Below are 16,621 nucleotides of genomic sequence, written 5' to 3' on the forward strand. Positions count from 1 at the left end.
AGATGCACCTGTACAGTCTAATTCAGTCCAAACATTCACTTTATGTTCAAGGTTATAAATTCCTTGTTTCAGAGTGATAGTTGCCATTACAAGCTGTTTTATAGTTTCCCCTCAGGCTTCAGTGTCAAGTAGCAGCTGAAGTGATTGTAGGCAAAGCTGTGTGTGTGTGGGGGGGGGCTGTGAATGTGTAACTCCTACAGTTACACACTCATTTATTGAAAGCTAAAAGCTTTTCATCCTTCGCAGCTCAGGAGCTGAAACCCTAAAGCAGAACAGGTGGACTGTACCTGTGGCTGTTCCACATTCGTTTGCATCTCCTCAAACACTGAGCCACTGAGTGCAGCGTGAATGCTGTACCGTCCTCTTCAGTGGAGCCTTTTCAGAAGCCCTTCAGTCATCTGCTGCATAGCTTCACTGCTTCTCTATTTGTTATTTACATATAGTAGCGCCCTTGAGGTGGATGAGAGTTGGGGCATGGATGAGCTCCGTGACGTTTCCTGCAGGAGGAAACCCTCCTCTTGTGCCGTCTTACACCTGCTTCACATCAACCTGACTGTAACACTGAGCTGCAGGTCTCATTCTGCAGACAGTCAAACGTGTAATCCCAGATTAGACCTGCTCTGGATGATGAACGTTGCACAGCAGGACACCTCGCCCTTTAATTTACAGCAGCCTAACGATGAACTGACCACAACCAGATTTGTGCATGAAATGTAATTTGGAATGAAGCTCTGGGGATTTGGATGACAATGTTTTGTCTTGTGGATTATGTCACAGCACAGAATTAAAGTTTGTGCTTTCACATGAAGCACACCTGTGGTCCTGCAGGAAACTGAGGTCTATGTTTGTAGGTAGATAAAGAACATTGTCTCACATCTGAAACACATTCTGTTCTAACCTGGAAGGTAAAACAGGTGAATTGTTTTGTGGTATTGTTTCTCCAGGAAGCTGAGGTGCCATTTGGAGCTTGTACAAGTAGAATCCTGAATCTTATTACTGGGTATGAAAGCCCGTCAGCAGGTTCCTAAGACAGGCCTTGATTTGCTCCTGGTGCCGTGTGACCCTGCTCGGCGCCGCTGGGCCCTCTGCACACTGTTATGTTAATGAGGTGCCGTTCTCCAACAACGGCACTTCATTAACGTGACAGATGCCCGCACAGCCGCTCAGGTTAATGATGTCGCCTCCTGACGCTTTCCCATTATGCACATGACTGAGACCACGGGCGATCATGCAGCCGGCGAGCTCAGGACGAGGCGACGTGGACCTTCAGTCAGTCGTTGCATTGTGATGCTTTTTCCTCCAGATGTTGGAACCAGCTTGAATTGGCCCCATGTTCGTGACAGTCTTCCTTCCTGTCAGGTGGCACTTCATTCCCTGAACAAACTCCTGATGAATATTTCTTACTTGTATATTGTGAGGACGGTTAATAATGCTTTATTCAGGAGCTAAGTGAGAACTTGTGGTTTTCTAGCATTATATTTGACTTTGAGTGAATGATCGTCTGATCTATTGTCACTCATTTTAGCCTCTAAACCGCCGCAGGCCTGATTGTGAAAATGCTTTGGCAGCTGAGAGTGACGTTAGCGATGGCTCTGTGTGTGACAGCACATCAAATCAAATTAACCCAGTAATTAAGAGCCAAAAACCCGTTGGAGTCGAGTCCGCTAATCAATCTGTCAGCTCGTCGTCTTGTTTTGTCGGCACGTAGCGGCTGCTGACGCCCACGCGCTGGTTTCGCTTTCCTGGGAATCTGATATCGCTCATTGTGGGAGAACCTCTGGGTTTGTCTGGAGGCTTTGTGTTCAGCGCTGATGACGGACAGTGTGGAGTCTGTGTGGACCGTCGCATTTCCAGCTCCGCGCTGTTGGTGTCAAAAGCTGTTTTATTTATATTCACAGCACAACAGTCCTTTGTACTACAGCAGAATACGAAGACAAGATTAATTGCACTGTGATAATTTGAACTCTTTCCATCTATTGCAGCTCACGGCTATGCGTACAGGAATCAGCGCAAGTTCTCTGAGGACATCGACTGGTCGTACGCAGGTGAGAGAAGTTCATCACACACTCCACAGGATGTTAAACGGGAATCATAACGATTTCCACCGAGACGCTGGCTGCAGCCCCTCAACCTGCTCCTCTCCTGTGATTCAAAGCAGGCACCGGTCTGTGATCAATCAATTTGTTTGAATCTCCCCAAAGTTGAAACATGCTGAAAATACAAAAACCCAGTAGTTCTCACAAGAATGTTGTAGAAGTACGTCCTGTAAACAACTGTAAACTTAACAAAGACACAGTAAAATAAAACCATGTGCTAAGTTCAAGGAAAAAAAGAGATGAGAAAAAGAACCCAATCAGCTTTATTTAATGTATAATCTTATAAAGTCGATATTTGGATTCAACTAAGGGCTTTAAGTAAATATCTACGTTGTATCTGTTTAAGCTACTTAATTTAAATATTTCTAGTTTTAATTGAGATCTTTTCACTTAAATACAGAATTGTGTTGTAGTTTCTGAATCTGACCTAACATTTCTCCTCCTGACTTTCCTCCAGCGTCACGTAAAGTCAATAAGTTCTGTAAACAATGACTTGTGCTGATACGATTCCTAACATAGTATTACACAAGTTCCAAAGCATAAATGTTTTTCACCTAAACCTCCACACATCATGTGTGTCACCGCTGATTTATTTTGCCTGTGATTGGATTCAGTTTATGCCACATGTTTAAACAAAGGTTTGCAGCAGACAAATAGATCTTTTCTTGAATATTCGGTCAAACGCCATGTTCTGTAGCTTTAATGCGTGCTGTTTGGATTATGTCAGAGTGATGCCGTCTATTCTAATTTATCGCTACTTAACAGGAGACTAGAGGCAAATGTGTAGGATTTATAGCCATGATCCTTTTAAAAGTGGAGTATGAGCCACAGCTGAGCAGCTCCACAGACTGAGCCTCAGGCCTCAGGTCGGTTTTGTGTGTGTTCTTCTTAAAGAATCCACTTAAAGCATGTTCATCATCGATGCAAACAGCTGATCGTCTGTTTTCATGCCTTCGAGCTCCGCAGAGGATCACAGCACATCCACCTGCTGTTCTAATTCCGTGTCCACATCTGCTCAGAGTAACTCAACGCTGCATCAAAGCCGCCTGCAGGTCTCCAACGCGGTGCAGCCACCGCGGCAGGTTTCACCAGCAGCCACATTCCTTCACCAGTCAAATCTAATGAACAGGCCAAAGGTTTTGGACTTGAATACGTGCTGCTTCCTGAGTGAAGGCCCTGTTTGTATTTCGGCATGTGACACTTCCATTCTGTGTTTAAGTCATCCATCACGATGGCCCGCTCTTTGTTTGAAAGTAACCTGATGCCGAGGCCTCGTGTTGTTATCACACGGCTGCCGGCGTCGTTTAGGAAAACGTCTGCTCCAACACTGACACATCCTGACCTTTGACCTCATGAAAGCTGTACGACTGATGAACTGATGCTAGCTGTTGTAGCGCTGGTGCAGGAGCGGCAGAACAGCTGTGGGTTATTAGCCTGCTAGCCTGTTAGCTCGTAGCTCACCTCCTGGAGCAGCACCTGCATGAGAGGCCTGCAGCTGGTGATCCAATTGGGTCGTTCACTACAAACTACATGCATATAGGCGGCAAATGGACGTGTCACAGCACACTTGGGACCAGTTTAAGGCATGTTGTAAACACCTGTAGTTGCTGGATTCTTGTAATGTACTTTGTGTTGGAATGGTACTTGTTTTCTGAGTGTTTTTCTCAGATGCTGAGGTCAGAACCACAGGTCAACATTGTCCTTCCTTCCTCTACCGTCTAGGAACCTTAAACCAAAACAACTGGGCCAAGAGGTTCCCCTCCTGCACCAACGCCAAGCAGTCCCCCATCAACATCGAGGAGAGCCTGACGCAGGTGAAGCTGCAGTACCAGAAGCTGAGGTTCGACGGCTGGGAGGCTCTGACGCGTGAAGGGACGACCATCAAGAACGACGGCAAGACCGGTGAGACGCGCCGAGCTGGATGGATGCGTTTCAGTCAGACTCGAAAGCAAATGTAGAAGAGGCTTCGTTTAGGCTTTAAAGGGTTTATTTGCTTCAGTTTTACAGGATCTTCTATCAGACCTCCATCTCTTTTCTCTCTCGTTCCGTCCTTTTGTGTCGCTCGTTGCTTTTCCTCATGTCTTTTCTCCGGGGCCTTTTCTGGAGCCTGCTGTAAAGGATACAGTTACCCGTTTGCGCTTGACACCGTTTAGGGCCTTTTTTTATATATCCCCTCTCTAAGTGCTGTGAAACACAATAACCCACAATGTGCGTTTGAGGTCGCTGAAGTGAAACTGTAGACAGAGCGATCATGCCTCGCCTTCAGATAAAGCTCCGCACAGACGAGTCCAGTGCATCTTAGCAACAGCACTCGAGCAAAATAAGAAGCACTGTGTTGTTGATGTTGTTCGGCCGCCAGCTGCAGCCAAAGGCTTTTATAGCGGAGATGTTTGGGCCGACCGTTCTTCAACCCGGTTTTTATTGGCACACAAATGGGCCCGGTGTCGGTTCGAGCCACCTACAGCCATCTGTGCACACACTTTCTAAAGCGCAGGAGGCCTCAGGAGTGTGCGGGTCCACAAATGGAATATTTGAAAGGTGACGGATGGAGCGCATGTTTGAGGTCATGCCTTTGATACACTGAACACAAAGCTTTCAGCACGAGTGAATCAGCAACAAGTTGAATCAATATTTGCCCTCCGCGAAGGGAAATTAGATTTCAGACGGGGCAAAAAGGAAACGGGGCAGACAAACAGCACACAGACACGGCGTGAAGGAGAGCAAGCAGATCAAAGATGAGTAGAAACCCGCCTTTGCAGTGTCATCAGCCCATTCGCATGAAAAGTACTTTTACCTGTACAAAGCCACACACGAAGGATCCAGTTTAAAAAGATGAAAGCGCTGGAGAACGCCTCCGCTTTTTACAGGTTCAAAGTAGGTTTCGATCCTCGAGGGAAGCTTTTGTTGGGTCCAACAAAGACCAAGCCGAAGAAGATCCCAGCGCTGATTCAGCCATTGTTTGACGATCAAGTCAAGGTGTTGGTGCATGAATACGCGCGTTCCTTCCCATCCTTTGATCTAGAAGTTGGACCTGTGTTTGTGGCTTTGGTTTGATGCTTAAGTTCTCTCATTTGTTGTCATAGTGTAGCGTTGGGTGTGTAACGTAGAACCCACTGTCCTGTTTGTGTGACCAGTGGCCGTGAACGTGGACGGAGACTTCTTCGTCAGCGGGGGCGGCCTGTGGTCCAAGTTCAAGGTCGGACGCATCACCTTTCACTGGGGGCGCTGCAACGCGTCCTCTGACGGCTCTGAGCACAGCTTGGACGGAGTCAAGTACCCGCTAGAGGTGAGACCTGAAGTAAAGCCTCCTCAATACAGTACCTGAGTGTTGGAGGATGAGCTCAGAACCTGTGGGGCTCAAAGCCTGGTGTGGTCGTCCACAGATGCAGATCTACTGTTACGAGGAGCACGGCTTTGGCTCTTTGGACGAGGCCATCAGGGCCGGAGGCAGAGTCGCAGCCCTCGCCGTTCTGTTTGAGGTGAGTCCTGCTGAATCTTGGTGCCCGGACTCGGAGGGAGGTGAGTAGAGACCCAGACGGGAGGAGCGGGACTTTTTGATCCTCGTCATGTTTAACTCAGAAAACTGGGCCTTTTTTATTACTTGGATTCGGTCCTGTTTCTAAACTTATCCGTGTCCTAAAATATTACAGACGTAGGACAAAAAACGTCCAACATCTGTGGGAGTGAATCAGACATCGTACAGTAGTTCCTCTGTGGGTTTGAGCTCTTCGATTCCTGCGTTTGGCTCGGGATCGTTGTGGAGCTCTGCTCCGTGTATTCGTCTTTACTCACCACCTCTGTGTTTCCCTGAGCTCTGCTCCGCGCCGTCATGTTGCCTCCAGCCCCATTAGCATGTTCCAACCAACCGAGGCCGTGTTCCAACAAACCTCAGAAGAACGTGCGGTGGAACCCGCAGGCTCTCTGAGTGAGACTAGAGGGCGCGGGTTCGCTGGAGAGCAGGGTGAGAAAACTAGCAAGCAGAACCGAAAAGCTGATTTGGACTTTGTTAAAGTCTGCCAGCTGCTTTGGCAGGAAGCGGAGCCGTCATTTGGACTTTCCTCTTCAAGCCCGTGCTGAAGGGAGTCTGTTGGTGTAGGTGAAAACCCACGAATCAGACAAATAGGTAGAACTGAAGCTTCCTACAACCAGGGGTGTTTGTATCACGTGATGTTACGTTATTCTACTTGCATCTTTTACATCATGGCAAATGCAGTAATGCTGCATTTGTTTGGTTCAAAGGATGTGTTATTACCTATTACCAACCACCTGCTCCTTTAAACACTCACCTCTGCTCCCTGACACCCGTCGTCTCTACAGTTTAGACGAGTTCTTGGGACTAAATTTGAAAACTGGCTACTAAACACATCAGTTACTGCTGGAATTTAGTTATTAGCGATATCAGACTTCAGGATTTTCCTTTTCTGCTAAAAATCCAGACTTATTAATGATGAAATTCCGATAATGTTTGAGGAATAATAAAAAAAGACATTTCTATGTAAGTCTTGGATTCTGGCTGATTAAACAGAAAGCATGTTGGAATCTAGGAAAATGAAAAGTGATCCAATGTTTAGTAATGATGAAGCCAGCGACTCTAAGCTGCTGATGATGTGAATGTATCGTTGTCGTTCTCAGACGAGCTCCGAGGAGAACGTCCACTACTCCGCCATCATAGACGCCGTCGGCAGCGTGAGCAGATACGGTTCGTCTCCTCCTCCTTCCGCCGCTCCCACGTTTTTATCTCCCGCGCGTCTCAAGTTGTCTCCACCTCTGTCCAGGGAAGAGTGCCGAGGTTCTGCCCTTCGCCCTGAGAGGCCTCCTCCCAAACAACACCGAGAAGTATTTCATCTACAACGGGTCTCTGACCACGCCGCCCTGCAGCGAGACCGTGGAGTGGCTGGTCTTCAAGAACACGGTGGCCATCGCCGACCAACAGGTAGCGGCTCCGTTTCATGATCGGACCCAATGAGATGAACTACGGGCCTAACGAGCCTAACGAGCACTGAGCACCATAATCTGTCACCTCCTGCAGCCGTTCAGCAGCTCACACCTGAATCAAACTGAGTCTGACACTGACAGGAGCTTGTTTAAGATGTGAGCGACTTCCAGCTGCGTCACCGCTCGATAACATAAAAACACAGACATGAAAAGAAAGGATGACCGGGAAGAATTCAAAATATCAGGTCTCTGCAGGTTCACGTTCAGAGGTGAAATGAAAGCGAAAGCTCCGTGAGAGGGTAGAAAAATGAAGCTGTAAACAGGCAAAAGCGGCGTGTAGGAACAAAACACTGGCTTCAGGAGCCGGAACAAAAAGGAGTGAATGCACAAATATCTGTTAGCGGCGTCTGAGCGCGTAGACGGCGCTGAAAGGAGGCGTTATCACAGCGGGGCTCAGGTGATTGACAGCCACACAGAGAGTCAGTACACGGCTCACAAAGCACCACACACACACACACACACACAAAGGCCCAGACGCCCTCACGCAGACGGAGCACCAGCTGCAGGCAGCGCACAAGTGTCCACACGCCTCGCGTCCAAGCTCCCATTCCCGCCCCGCTCGCTGAGCAGAACCTGAGCAGAACCCGCGGGCGCTGAGCAGAAGCCGAGCAGAACCCGTGGTCGCTGAGCAGAACCTGAGCAGAACCCGCGAGTGCTGATCAGAACCCGAGCAGAACCCGCGGGCGCTGAGCAGAACCCGCGGGCGCTGAGCAGAACCCGCGGGTGCTGAGCAGAAGCCGAGCAGAACCCGCGAGTGCTGATCAGAACCCGAGCAGAACCCGCGGGTGCTGAGCAGAAGCCGAGCAGAACCCGCGAGTGCTGATCAGAACCCGAGCAGAACCCGCGGGTGCTGATCAGAACCCGAGCAGAACCCGCGAGTGCTGATCAGAACCCGAGCAGAACCCGCGGGTGCTGAGCAGAAGCCGAGCAGAACCCGCGAGTGCTGATCAGAACCCGAGCAGAACCCGCGGGCGCTGAGCAGAACCCGCGGGTGCTGAGCAGAAGCCGAGCAGAACCCGCGAGTGCTGATCAGAACCCGAGCAGAACCCGCGGGTGCTGAGCAGAAGCCGAGCAGAACCCGCGAGTGCTGATCAGAACCCGAGCAGAACCCGCGGGCGCTGAGCAGAACCCGCGGGTGCTGAGCAGAAGCCGAGCAGAACCCGCGGTCGCTGAGCAGAACCCGAGCAGAACCCGCGAGTGCTGATCAGAACCCGAGCAGAACCCGCGGTTGCTGAGCAGAACCCGAGCAGAACCCGTGGGCGCTGAGCAGAACCTGCAGGCCGGCGCCGCCGCAGGGTGTCGCACGCCTCCTGGAGTTCGCTCCACGCTCTGGGCCTCTGTGACGCGTCTCAGCTGGTCCACATTCCGTCTCAGTGGAAGCTGCCAGAGCTTAATGGTTTAAAGCCCCAAATAAAGACTAAACATGTGAGTCAGACGGTGGTGACGTGATCGTCTGAACTGGGTCACCTGAGCAGGTACCGAGTTGACAGCGCACACCTTTCACTGCCATCGCTGCACTGGTTCTGCGGCTCCTGTGTTGCAGCTGGAGATGTTCTGCGAGGTGATGACGATGCAGCAGGCCGGCTACGTGATGCTGATGGACTACCTGCAGAACAACTACAGGGAGCAGCAGGACCAGTTCATGGGTCAGGTGTTCTCCTCCTACACCGGCGTGGAGGAGCTTCTCACACCAGGTGACTCCATCGTACGCACGTTCTCGCTCGTGTAGAAAACGGACACGTGATTATATGCAGATGACACACATATAAAAATAGAGCTGACCTGAATAGAATAGACACGAGGGCGGCTCCTGTTGATCGGCCATTGATTGCTGCACCACACACTGGTTGCGCTTGATAATTAGTAATGAAGCTCCATTGATCGCGTTTGGTTGTGAGGCTTTTTTCTGGTGCTGATGATCACGTCCCTGTGAGATCGAGTTGTGTAGCCTAATTATTTGATTCAACTTCACATGTATATTTATTTTACAGCCAGCGGATGTTGGGTTTATGAGCATGTTATTCTCCTCATGCAGCTTGAGGCTTCAGGCCAACCTACTAACTACTGCCCCCTAGTGGCTGAAGCTGCACAGTGACGCACATTCACTTCCTTTAAAACACAGGTTTCCGCTAATTCTCTGTACAGACATGTTACTGAGCTCTGGCTCAGATTTTCAGGGGGTGATTTACAGGTTTAGCTTGAGGTCAGAGCCAAAAATGAGTGGTGTACTAACTGTTATAGATCATCAGCTCTTTTAATCCGTCTTCATCCCAGACCTCAGTGTCTGCGTTTTCTCCGCTAAACTCTGAACCTGATCTTGGCCTGTGATGTGGACGTGCCCCGTATCAGGCTGCTGAGGCCCGTTTGTTGTGTCAGTGTGCAGCTCCGAGCCCGAGAACATCCAGGCCGTGCCCTACAACCTCAGCAGCCTGCTGGTGACGTGGGAGCGGCCGCGAGCCGTGTACGACGCCAGCATCGAGAGGTACTGCGTCAGCTACCGGCCGGCGGAGGCGGAAGACTCCGCCCCCTCTGAATACCTGACGGATGGAGACCAGGACGTGGTGAGAGCAGAACCTGCAACGGGCCGAGGGTGGAGCGACCTCTTCGCTGACGGGGCTGTTTCTCCACAGGGGGCCATTCTAGACGAGCTGCTGGCCAACACCAGCTACGTGGTGCAGGTGGTGGCGCTCTGCACCAACGGCCTCTACGGACGCGTGAGCGACGTGTTCAAGATCTTCCTGCCCGTCGACGAGCCCGGTAAGAGCCCGCGCGCCTGAGGAGCATGTCTGACCCGAAGTCCCGTAGTAAACTGAGTCTGTGGAAGCTCAGAAGAACAAAATCTAATTAAAAAACAAATCGCAGAATCAGCACCAGCTGAGAAAATTTAACAAATTTTAAATTGTAATTCGAATTGTAAATTTGTCATCTGAACATAATGAATTATTTTGGGTTCAAAAGTATTTTTACCTCAGGTTTCTGTTTAATTATAAATGATTGTTGTTTGTGCCAATAATGGGCTGTTGCACTAAAAGACTGTAAAGACTGAAATTAAAGCTGAAAAACCAGAAGAACTGCTCATTCAACGTGGAGATAGATCCTTTTCTGTTCAACACGTTCCTCCTCCACATTATTTAACTTCAGAACCACTCCGTCCCTTCGTCCAAACCTGGTCGCTGACTTCTTTTTGCTTGTTTTCTTTTCGCTCCTCTCACTCGTCTCCTTCCCGCTCTCTACTCGGGGGCGTTCATTGTACTTGTGAGTGTTTTTCTACTTTGCCTGTGTCTCAACTTTGCTGTTGTCTGATGTTTCTGAGCTGATGCTGGGTTCGGGTTCACGGGTCCATTTCCCGCGTCCCTTCGTGTCGATGGAGGGAGACGGTCGCTGTCGTTGTCCTGTTTCACTCTGGCAGCAGATCCTTCACTTTCACTGTAACACGCACTGCAATGGCTCCGGCTGACTGTATTTTAACTGAACTTTATATTGAATAAACTAATAATGCTTCTTCCAAAGAACAAAACAATTCCCTGCATCCTATTTTAGTGTCTTGCATGAATGATCTTCTGCAGCCAATCAGCAGAGGCTTCGTTAATGAAGCTACTGGACGCTTCAGCAGGTCATTGATTAAAAAATGTCACCTTTGCTTGTTTCAGCTTCAGGAAATCGGCAAATATTAGTTTTATGATTTTATTATTATATCACATTCATGTCTTTTGGTTGGTTGCACAAAATAATCAGCATATAAAAATATCACAAGTTGAAGTTTAATAAGCATTTTAATTAAAAGAGTTAAAGTAATAATGAGGAAGGCTCAAGATTATGAAGTTGTTCAATTAATGCACTTATTCTTTTGGATGATTGTTTAATTTCTAGGTTTGTCAGTTAAACGCTTAAACTGCAGTTATCACACATTCTAATTTGCTCTGTTTAACTTTGAAAAAAACTGATTTACTTTTACTTTGATAATTTTCCTCCAATTTATATTTGAATTCCCGTGAGCGAGTTTTCAGCCACTTCCTCTCTCTCCTCGCTCTTGCTCACAAACATTAAACCCGTGAAACCTGTCGCTTCACAAACTCCACGGTGTCTTAGCAGCGCTCAGGTAAGACCCCCCCCCCCCCCCCCCCCCACCTCCGCCCCCACGTGTCCACCGTGTGCTGAGCCTCGCAGCTCCTTCGTGGCATTTGCAAATAACTCTGCTGTAAGTTTGTTTCGTCCCAGTTGGGCGTCAGATCAGTTTAAATTTTAAAGGCTGGAACAATGGCAGAAGCTGATTTCTGTCTGTGGCTCGTCTGGTTTTCACTCAGACGATGAAACTGAAAACTGATTAGTTGCAAATGCTGTTTGTTGCAGGTTTGCTTCGTCTTTTCTGACTCCTGCGCTTGGAAAACCAGTTTCCTCGAAACTCTGCATGTTAATGTTGATCCTCATTCAACTTTTCCCTTTTCAGTATCATCACACGTGCTGATTTTTGCATTTCAAAGGAAAAAATGAGTTTTTTTAAAAGTCCCATGTTTTTGTTTCTATTTCTCCATAATGTTTTATCATGTTGTTCTGATCCTTTGTCACATGTCTGTTGTTTGTCTGATTTAAAACTGAATTTAATTTAGCTTTAACCTCAGCTTTGTTTTAAGTTTAAATTAAGTTTGTTCCAAAAGTTGGAATTTGTTAATGATTTTTACTTTAGTGCAGTTGTTTCGTGTTACTGATGATGTCCTTTGTACCTTTTTTCAGAAACTGTACTGGATCTGGGTTCTGAGGAATTTGACGACGAGGTGAGACGGGGCTTTTATTTTTGAAACATTTTTAACTCCCGGTGTTCATCCTGACATTACTCTCATCTACAGGTCAACTATGAACCTGATCCCTCTTGGAATGAATCTGTCCGAACTGAAGATTATGATCATGCCTGGATTCCTACCAGCTCACCAAAAACCACAACCTCTCCGACGCATCGTTTACCTCTGCCTGGCATCAGTACCACACCAGCAGAATCGGGTCACAGAAGGACCAGCACGGACCCACTTCCCCCTCTCACAACCACCCAGCAGGATGAAATCCAGTCTAGAGAGACAGCACGCGGCAGTACCTCCAGCGAGCCACCAGGGGGCAGGATGCCCCCAGAGGCCGAAGGCGGCGGTGCCTCCACAACAGCAGCCACCACCAGGGAAGCCGTCAGTTCCACTGCTCCTTCATACTCCAGTACCACAACACCGCAAGTTCTGGGAGCTGTGGGTCCAGATGTCGGCGCCAGCGCCTCCTCTTCATTCAGCAGCTCAGAGACACAAGACGGGAGCAGTGTATTTGCTCGTCCCAGCGACATGAGCAGCACGACCGCGGCCTCGGCCGTCATCCAGGCTGAAGCCGTGGACGCAGACGAGCTGCCAGAGGTCCGAGCTCGGACGCCACCGCCTCCGGCCTCGGGCGAAGCCGCCTCACGTGAGCCTCCGACCTCCGCGGCCGCTTTTTCATCCAGCACAGCTTCTGTGGGGCTGAGTGGCGTCTTACTGCAGACCACGCAGCCTCTGCTGAACGGTGAGCGCCCCTCCGTCCCCCCCTCCTCCCCCTCCTCCTCCCCCCCTCTGTGTGACACCGCGGACCCTAACGCTGCCTGCCTGCATGACCTTCCCTCCTCGTCTGGGCCCGTGCTGCCGGACTCTGAGCATGTCGCTAGCAGCGGTCCAGCTTCTCCTTCGACCCCCACGCTCCCCCCCTCCGCCCCGCCTCACCCCCCTCACCCCCCTCAGCCCTCGCTCCCTGTGTCTGGTTGGGCGGCGCGCTCCATCCTCCCCGGTGTTGGGTTCCATGGTGGTGGTAGGGACGGGGACTTGTCTGGGTCGCCGTCCTCCTCGTGGGTCTCTTCAGGTGGTCCGTCTGCGTTTAGTGAAACCCCTCCCCTCCAAACGGTGCCGGATCCGTCTGCCTCCGTCGGTGTCGACTCCTCCTGGGACCCGCTCCCGCTGACGGTCTCTCTGTCCATCGACCCCACTCTCCGGTCTTCTGACTTTACGCTTGCTGGTTCCACGCCGGGCGCCTTCTCGGCCGGGTTCGGGGACCCGCGCTACGCCACGGGAAGCACCGTGGACTCCTTCCTCCCTGAGGTCAGTGGTGACGGGTTCCCGCTCGCTAGCGACGTGGACGCGCTCTGCGGCTGCTCTCTGGAGCCGTCGGCGTCCACGTCTTGGATGCAGGTCTCTCCTCACGGCCCGCTGCCGTCTGCAGCCTGGGACTCTGCTACCGTGGCGCCTCCTGCCGGCGCCGGCTTCCCTTCGGCCGCTGCTGTCGGCATAGACGCGCTTCTCCGGTCCTCCTCCGGTCCTGGTGGTCAGACTCTGCTCTCCGTCAGTGCTATTTCCCCCTCCACGTCGGCTCCACGCTCTCTTCCTCCTGCAGCCCCCAGTGACCTGCCCGTATCTGTTGCAGCCCCACACCCCTCGTTCTCGTGGGACGGGACCTCAGCGCTCGCGCCCACAGCCCCTCCCCCCCCGCCCACGTGGGCCCAGGCCTTAGACGCGAGCGGTGCCTCTGGCTCGGCCCTGTTCCCCGACCCACAGGAAGACGGAGATCCGGAGTGGGACCGGGTCCAGTCCTCGGCGTACGAGGAGAGCACCCCCCCTCCTGTTTCAGTTTCTCCGTCCAGCGCCTCCGACCAGTCGGGCCAGAGCGCCGACGACTTGGACGATCGCTCCTCTGCGTTTTATTTTGAAAGCGAAAGCGGTAGCGCCGTCACCCCCGAGACAGAAGGCGCCGCAACGGCAGCGGTTCCCGTGGTGACCTCCGCTTCGCCCTGGTCCGTTCGGGAGGAGGAGAGCGGCTCGGGTCAGGGTGACGGCCTGTACGACAACGAGACGTCCTCTGACTTCAGTATCTCCGAGAGCACGGACAGAGAGTCGGAGGAAGAGGAGCCCGTCGAAGGTAAAGAGAACAGAGCTGCTAAAAGGCACGGAATCAGGAAGAGACCGCGACACCCAAACGATGAATAACCCACCATCAGAACCTTTCATGTCTGTCTGATTTAAGGAGGCTTCGGTTTCCATTTCTCACCTTCTTCATCGTCATTTAAAGCTTCATACATTGAGCATCATTCTTCTTTTTCTTCCTGCTTTTTCTTGTAAACGGCTCGAACCTTTCCCACAGTTTTGCATGTCTATCACAGAGCTGGTCCACTAAAGTAATGCATCCTAAATAACAGGTGACTTTAATATTGTCATTTACAAACTTTAGTTCCTACATTTAAGTTTTATTTCTCCTTTTTTTGTTACATATAAATATTTTGCCCTGACAGATTTCTTTTCCTTGTGACCATCAGAGGGCAGCGAAGCACTTCAAAGCATTCATTCATTTAGCTTTCATCAAATAAAACGCTTTCGTGGCAGCGTTGAGCCGTTTAACTTCATGAGAAAGATTTGCTTCCAGGAGGAACCCAGTTTTTCTCCAGGTCGTGGTCCGGTGGTTTCTGAGTAGCTCCTCTATAACGTGTGCTGGTTCTGAAGGGTCTGTTTAGCGTTTGCTTCGTCTTGTGCTGTCGAATGGTTCCGTTCTGTGCTGTTGAGTTGCTCTGACGCTTTGTAGTAGTTTCCAGAATGGAAAATACCTGGAGCCACGTTTTCACAGTGACAGTTTATGTGCTGACAGGCCGTCAGTGAAATGCTTGAACTCTTTGAAGCTAATTAGCATTTTTGAGCTGTTGAAGTGAAAGAGTCTTTATTTAAAAGTTAATTAAAACCTGTGATTGCCTACAAATGCAGGAATTCTAAAAGCGATGCTATAACGTGACCCTGACCTCCTGACGGACGGATGCAGCCGTGGAGCTGGGTCTTCATCCTTCATTCCAGCTCTTTTCACACGGAACTTTTGAGCCGAAGTTTCTCATCAAATCGTCTTCGAGCCACTTTGTCTCCTCGGTCTCTGCACGAGACCAGCAGCAGCCTATTCAGCCTCCTTGTTCTCGCCGCCCGTGTGTCGGTGGGTTGTTTGAGAGGCCGACGCCGTCGGATGCACCACTGAATGAATGCGTTTTCAACACGCTCTTTTTGAACTACTCGACCCAGCCATTCACCGCGCAACACAGTCAGTTTGTGCTGGAGAGAGAGAGGTTCTGACTAACAGCCTCCCAGTCAAGGTTAATCCCCACTAGTGTTTTCCTCACTGGTTATCAAACAATGAAGGGAAGATCCAGGTTCAGGTCAAGTTCAGCCGTCAGGGTTTTATTCTCCAACTTTAACGTCTAACTTAGTTTCATGCATCTTTGTGTTTCTTTGAAGTAGTTGAGCAGGTGACGTGTTGTTACTGGATGTAAATGGTGGCGCATTGTGTTCCGCTGTGTGTCTGAAGCCTTTTATCGGAGCGCTGGAGTTTACGTTGTCGGTTCAAGGAGGCCGAGGCACTCCGGAGGTCGAGGCTCAGCCTTTGTGTCGCTTGTTTCTGGAGTCGGCGTGAAAACTGTTTGAAATCAGAAACGTGCAGGACGAAAAGCAGAACCAGAATCGGCCCAGAAAGAATAAGGAACCAAAGGAAAAGTGTCACAGAAAAGAGCACAAACATGTCCAGTAGTTTAAACATAGGTTTGTTAGCAAACAGGTTTTTTAGCGACTTTCAGGATTGGTTCATGCTGGAAAGCAGCGTTCACGCTAGAATTTAATGTTTGTTATGAACCTGTTCCTTTTCTCAGATGCCAGTAACAGCAGCCACGAGTCGAGAGTGGGCTCGATGAGGGAGCAGGAGCGGAAGGCCGTGGTTCCTCTGGCCGTCATCTCCACGCTGACCGTCGTGGGCATGGTTGTGCTCATCAGCATCCTCGTCTACTGGAGGTCAGTTCATCAGCTGTTTGAGGGCGCGACCATGAGCGCGGCGGGCGATGAGGGTGTGAAGAAAGCGGGCGGAGCCTCTGATGCATCGTCACAACCTGGACGTGGAGCGTTTCAGATGCTGTCGCGTTCCATGAACCGAGTGTGACCGAGCTGCTCTCATCCAGCTGTGATGATGGACTGGTCCAACGTCTGCAATCCACTATAAAAAAATATGTATTTACCAATGAACAGGTCTCTCACCATAAGCATTAAACCCCATTGTTTAGTGATCATCTGCGTGTGGAGCGCGTGGCGACTGACTCCTGGCTGCTGGAGCCCCCCCCTTCTGCACTGTGCAGTGTGTTATCACTGACGCAGGCCTTTCTATGCAGCTGTTGGCGCCACTGTTTTCCTCCTTCAACCACTTTCAGGCCGGTCGCAGCTCCTGTCGCACGCGAACAGGCAGCAAAGTGGTGGGTTTAGCCAGAAGCGTAATCTCCAAACATGAGCTCCGTCCTGATCTCACATTGTGCTGAGGGCCTCATTATTTACGTGTGCGTTTGCTCACCAACAGCCCCTTCACAGACAATGAGCCCGAGCCGTGTTGATGCAGCTGCCTGTGGACTGAATGAACCCTTTCAGCCACTGCTGCCACTTCGCTTTTGACACTGGAGTGTTTTTGATTTCGCTCCGTTTACCTTGGAAAAGCTGTTTTTCCTTTAGACGTTCAAACATAAGCCGTTC

At 50.3% G+C, this 16,621-nt stretch overlaps 1 protein-coding gene across 8 annotated transcripts in view; it reads left to right on the forward strand.

Moving 5' to 3' along the window:
* The window catches only part of ptprz1a (protein tyrosine phosphatase receptor type Z1a), a 36,133-nt gene that overhangs the window by 10,379 nt on the left and 9,133 nt on the right, over positions 1 to 16,621 (forward strand). For 2 of the 8 annotated variants that reach the window (XM_029153488.3, XM_029153487.3), the window contains exons 2-13: positions 1,983 to 2,045; positions 3,819 to 3,998; positions 5,231 to 5,382; positions 5,480 to 5,575; positions 6,729 to 6,795; positions 6,872 to 7,029; positions 8,635 to 8,785; positions 9,468 to 9,652; positions 9,722 to 9,848; positions 11,823 to 11,863; positions 11,936 to 14,003; positions 15,760 to 15,898. In XM_029153488.3, the coding sequence (XP_029009321.1) occupies positions 1,983 to 2,045; positions 3,819 to 3,998; positions 5,231 to 5,382; positions 5,480 to 5,575; positions 6,729 to 6,795; positions 6,872 to 7,029; positions 8,635 to 8,785; positions 9,468 to 9,652; positions 9,722 to 9,848; positions 11,823 to 11,863; positions 11,936 to 14,003; positions 15,760 to 15,898 (3,427 nt within the window). Of the gene's footprint in view, positions 1 to 1,796; positions 1,864 to 1,982; positions 2,046 to 3,818; positions 3,999 to 5,230; positions 5,383 to 5,479; positions 5,576 to 6,728; positions 6,796 to 6,871; positions 7,030 to 8,634; positions 8,786 to 9,467; positions 9,653 to 9,721; positions 9,849 to 11,822; positions 11,864 to 11,935; positions 14,004 to 15,759; positions 15,899 to 16,621 lie in introns of those variants that run through there. The other 6 variants (XM_029153489.3, XM_029153490.3, XM_055509616.1 and 3 more) reach the window with 5 other exon arrangements.

The sequence above is a fragment of the Betta splendens genome, chromosome 6 (genome assembly GCF_900634795.4).
Source record: "Betta splendens chromosome 6, fBetSpl5.4, whole genome shotgun sequence".
NCBI lineage: Eukaryota > Metazoa > Chordata > Actinopteri > Anabantiformes > Osphronemidae > Betta > Betta splendens.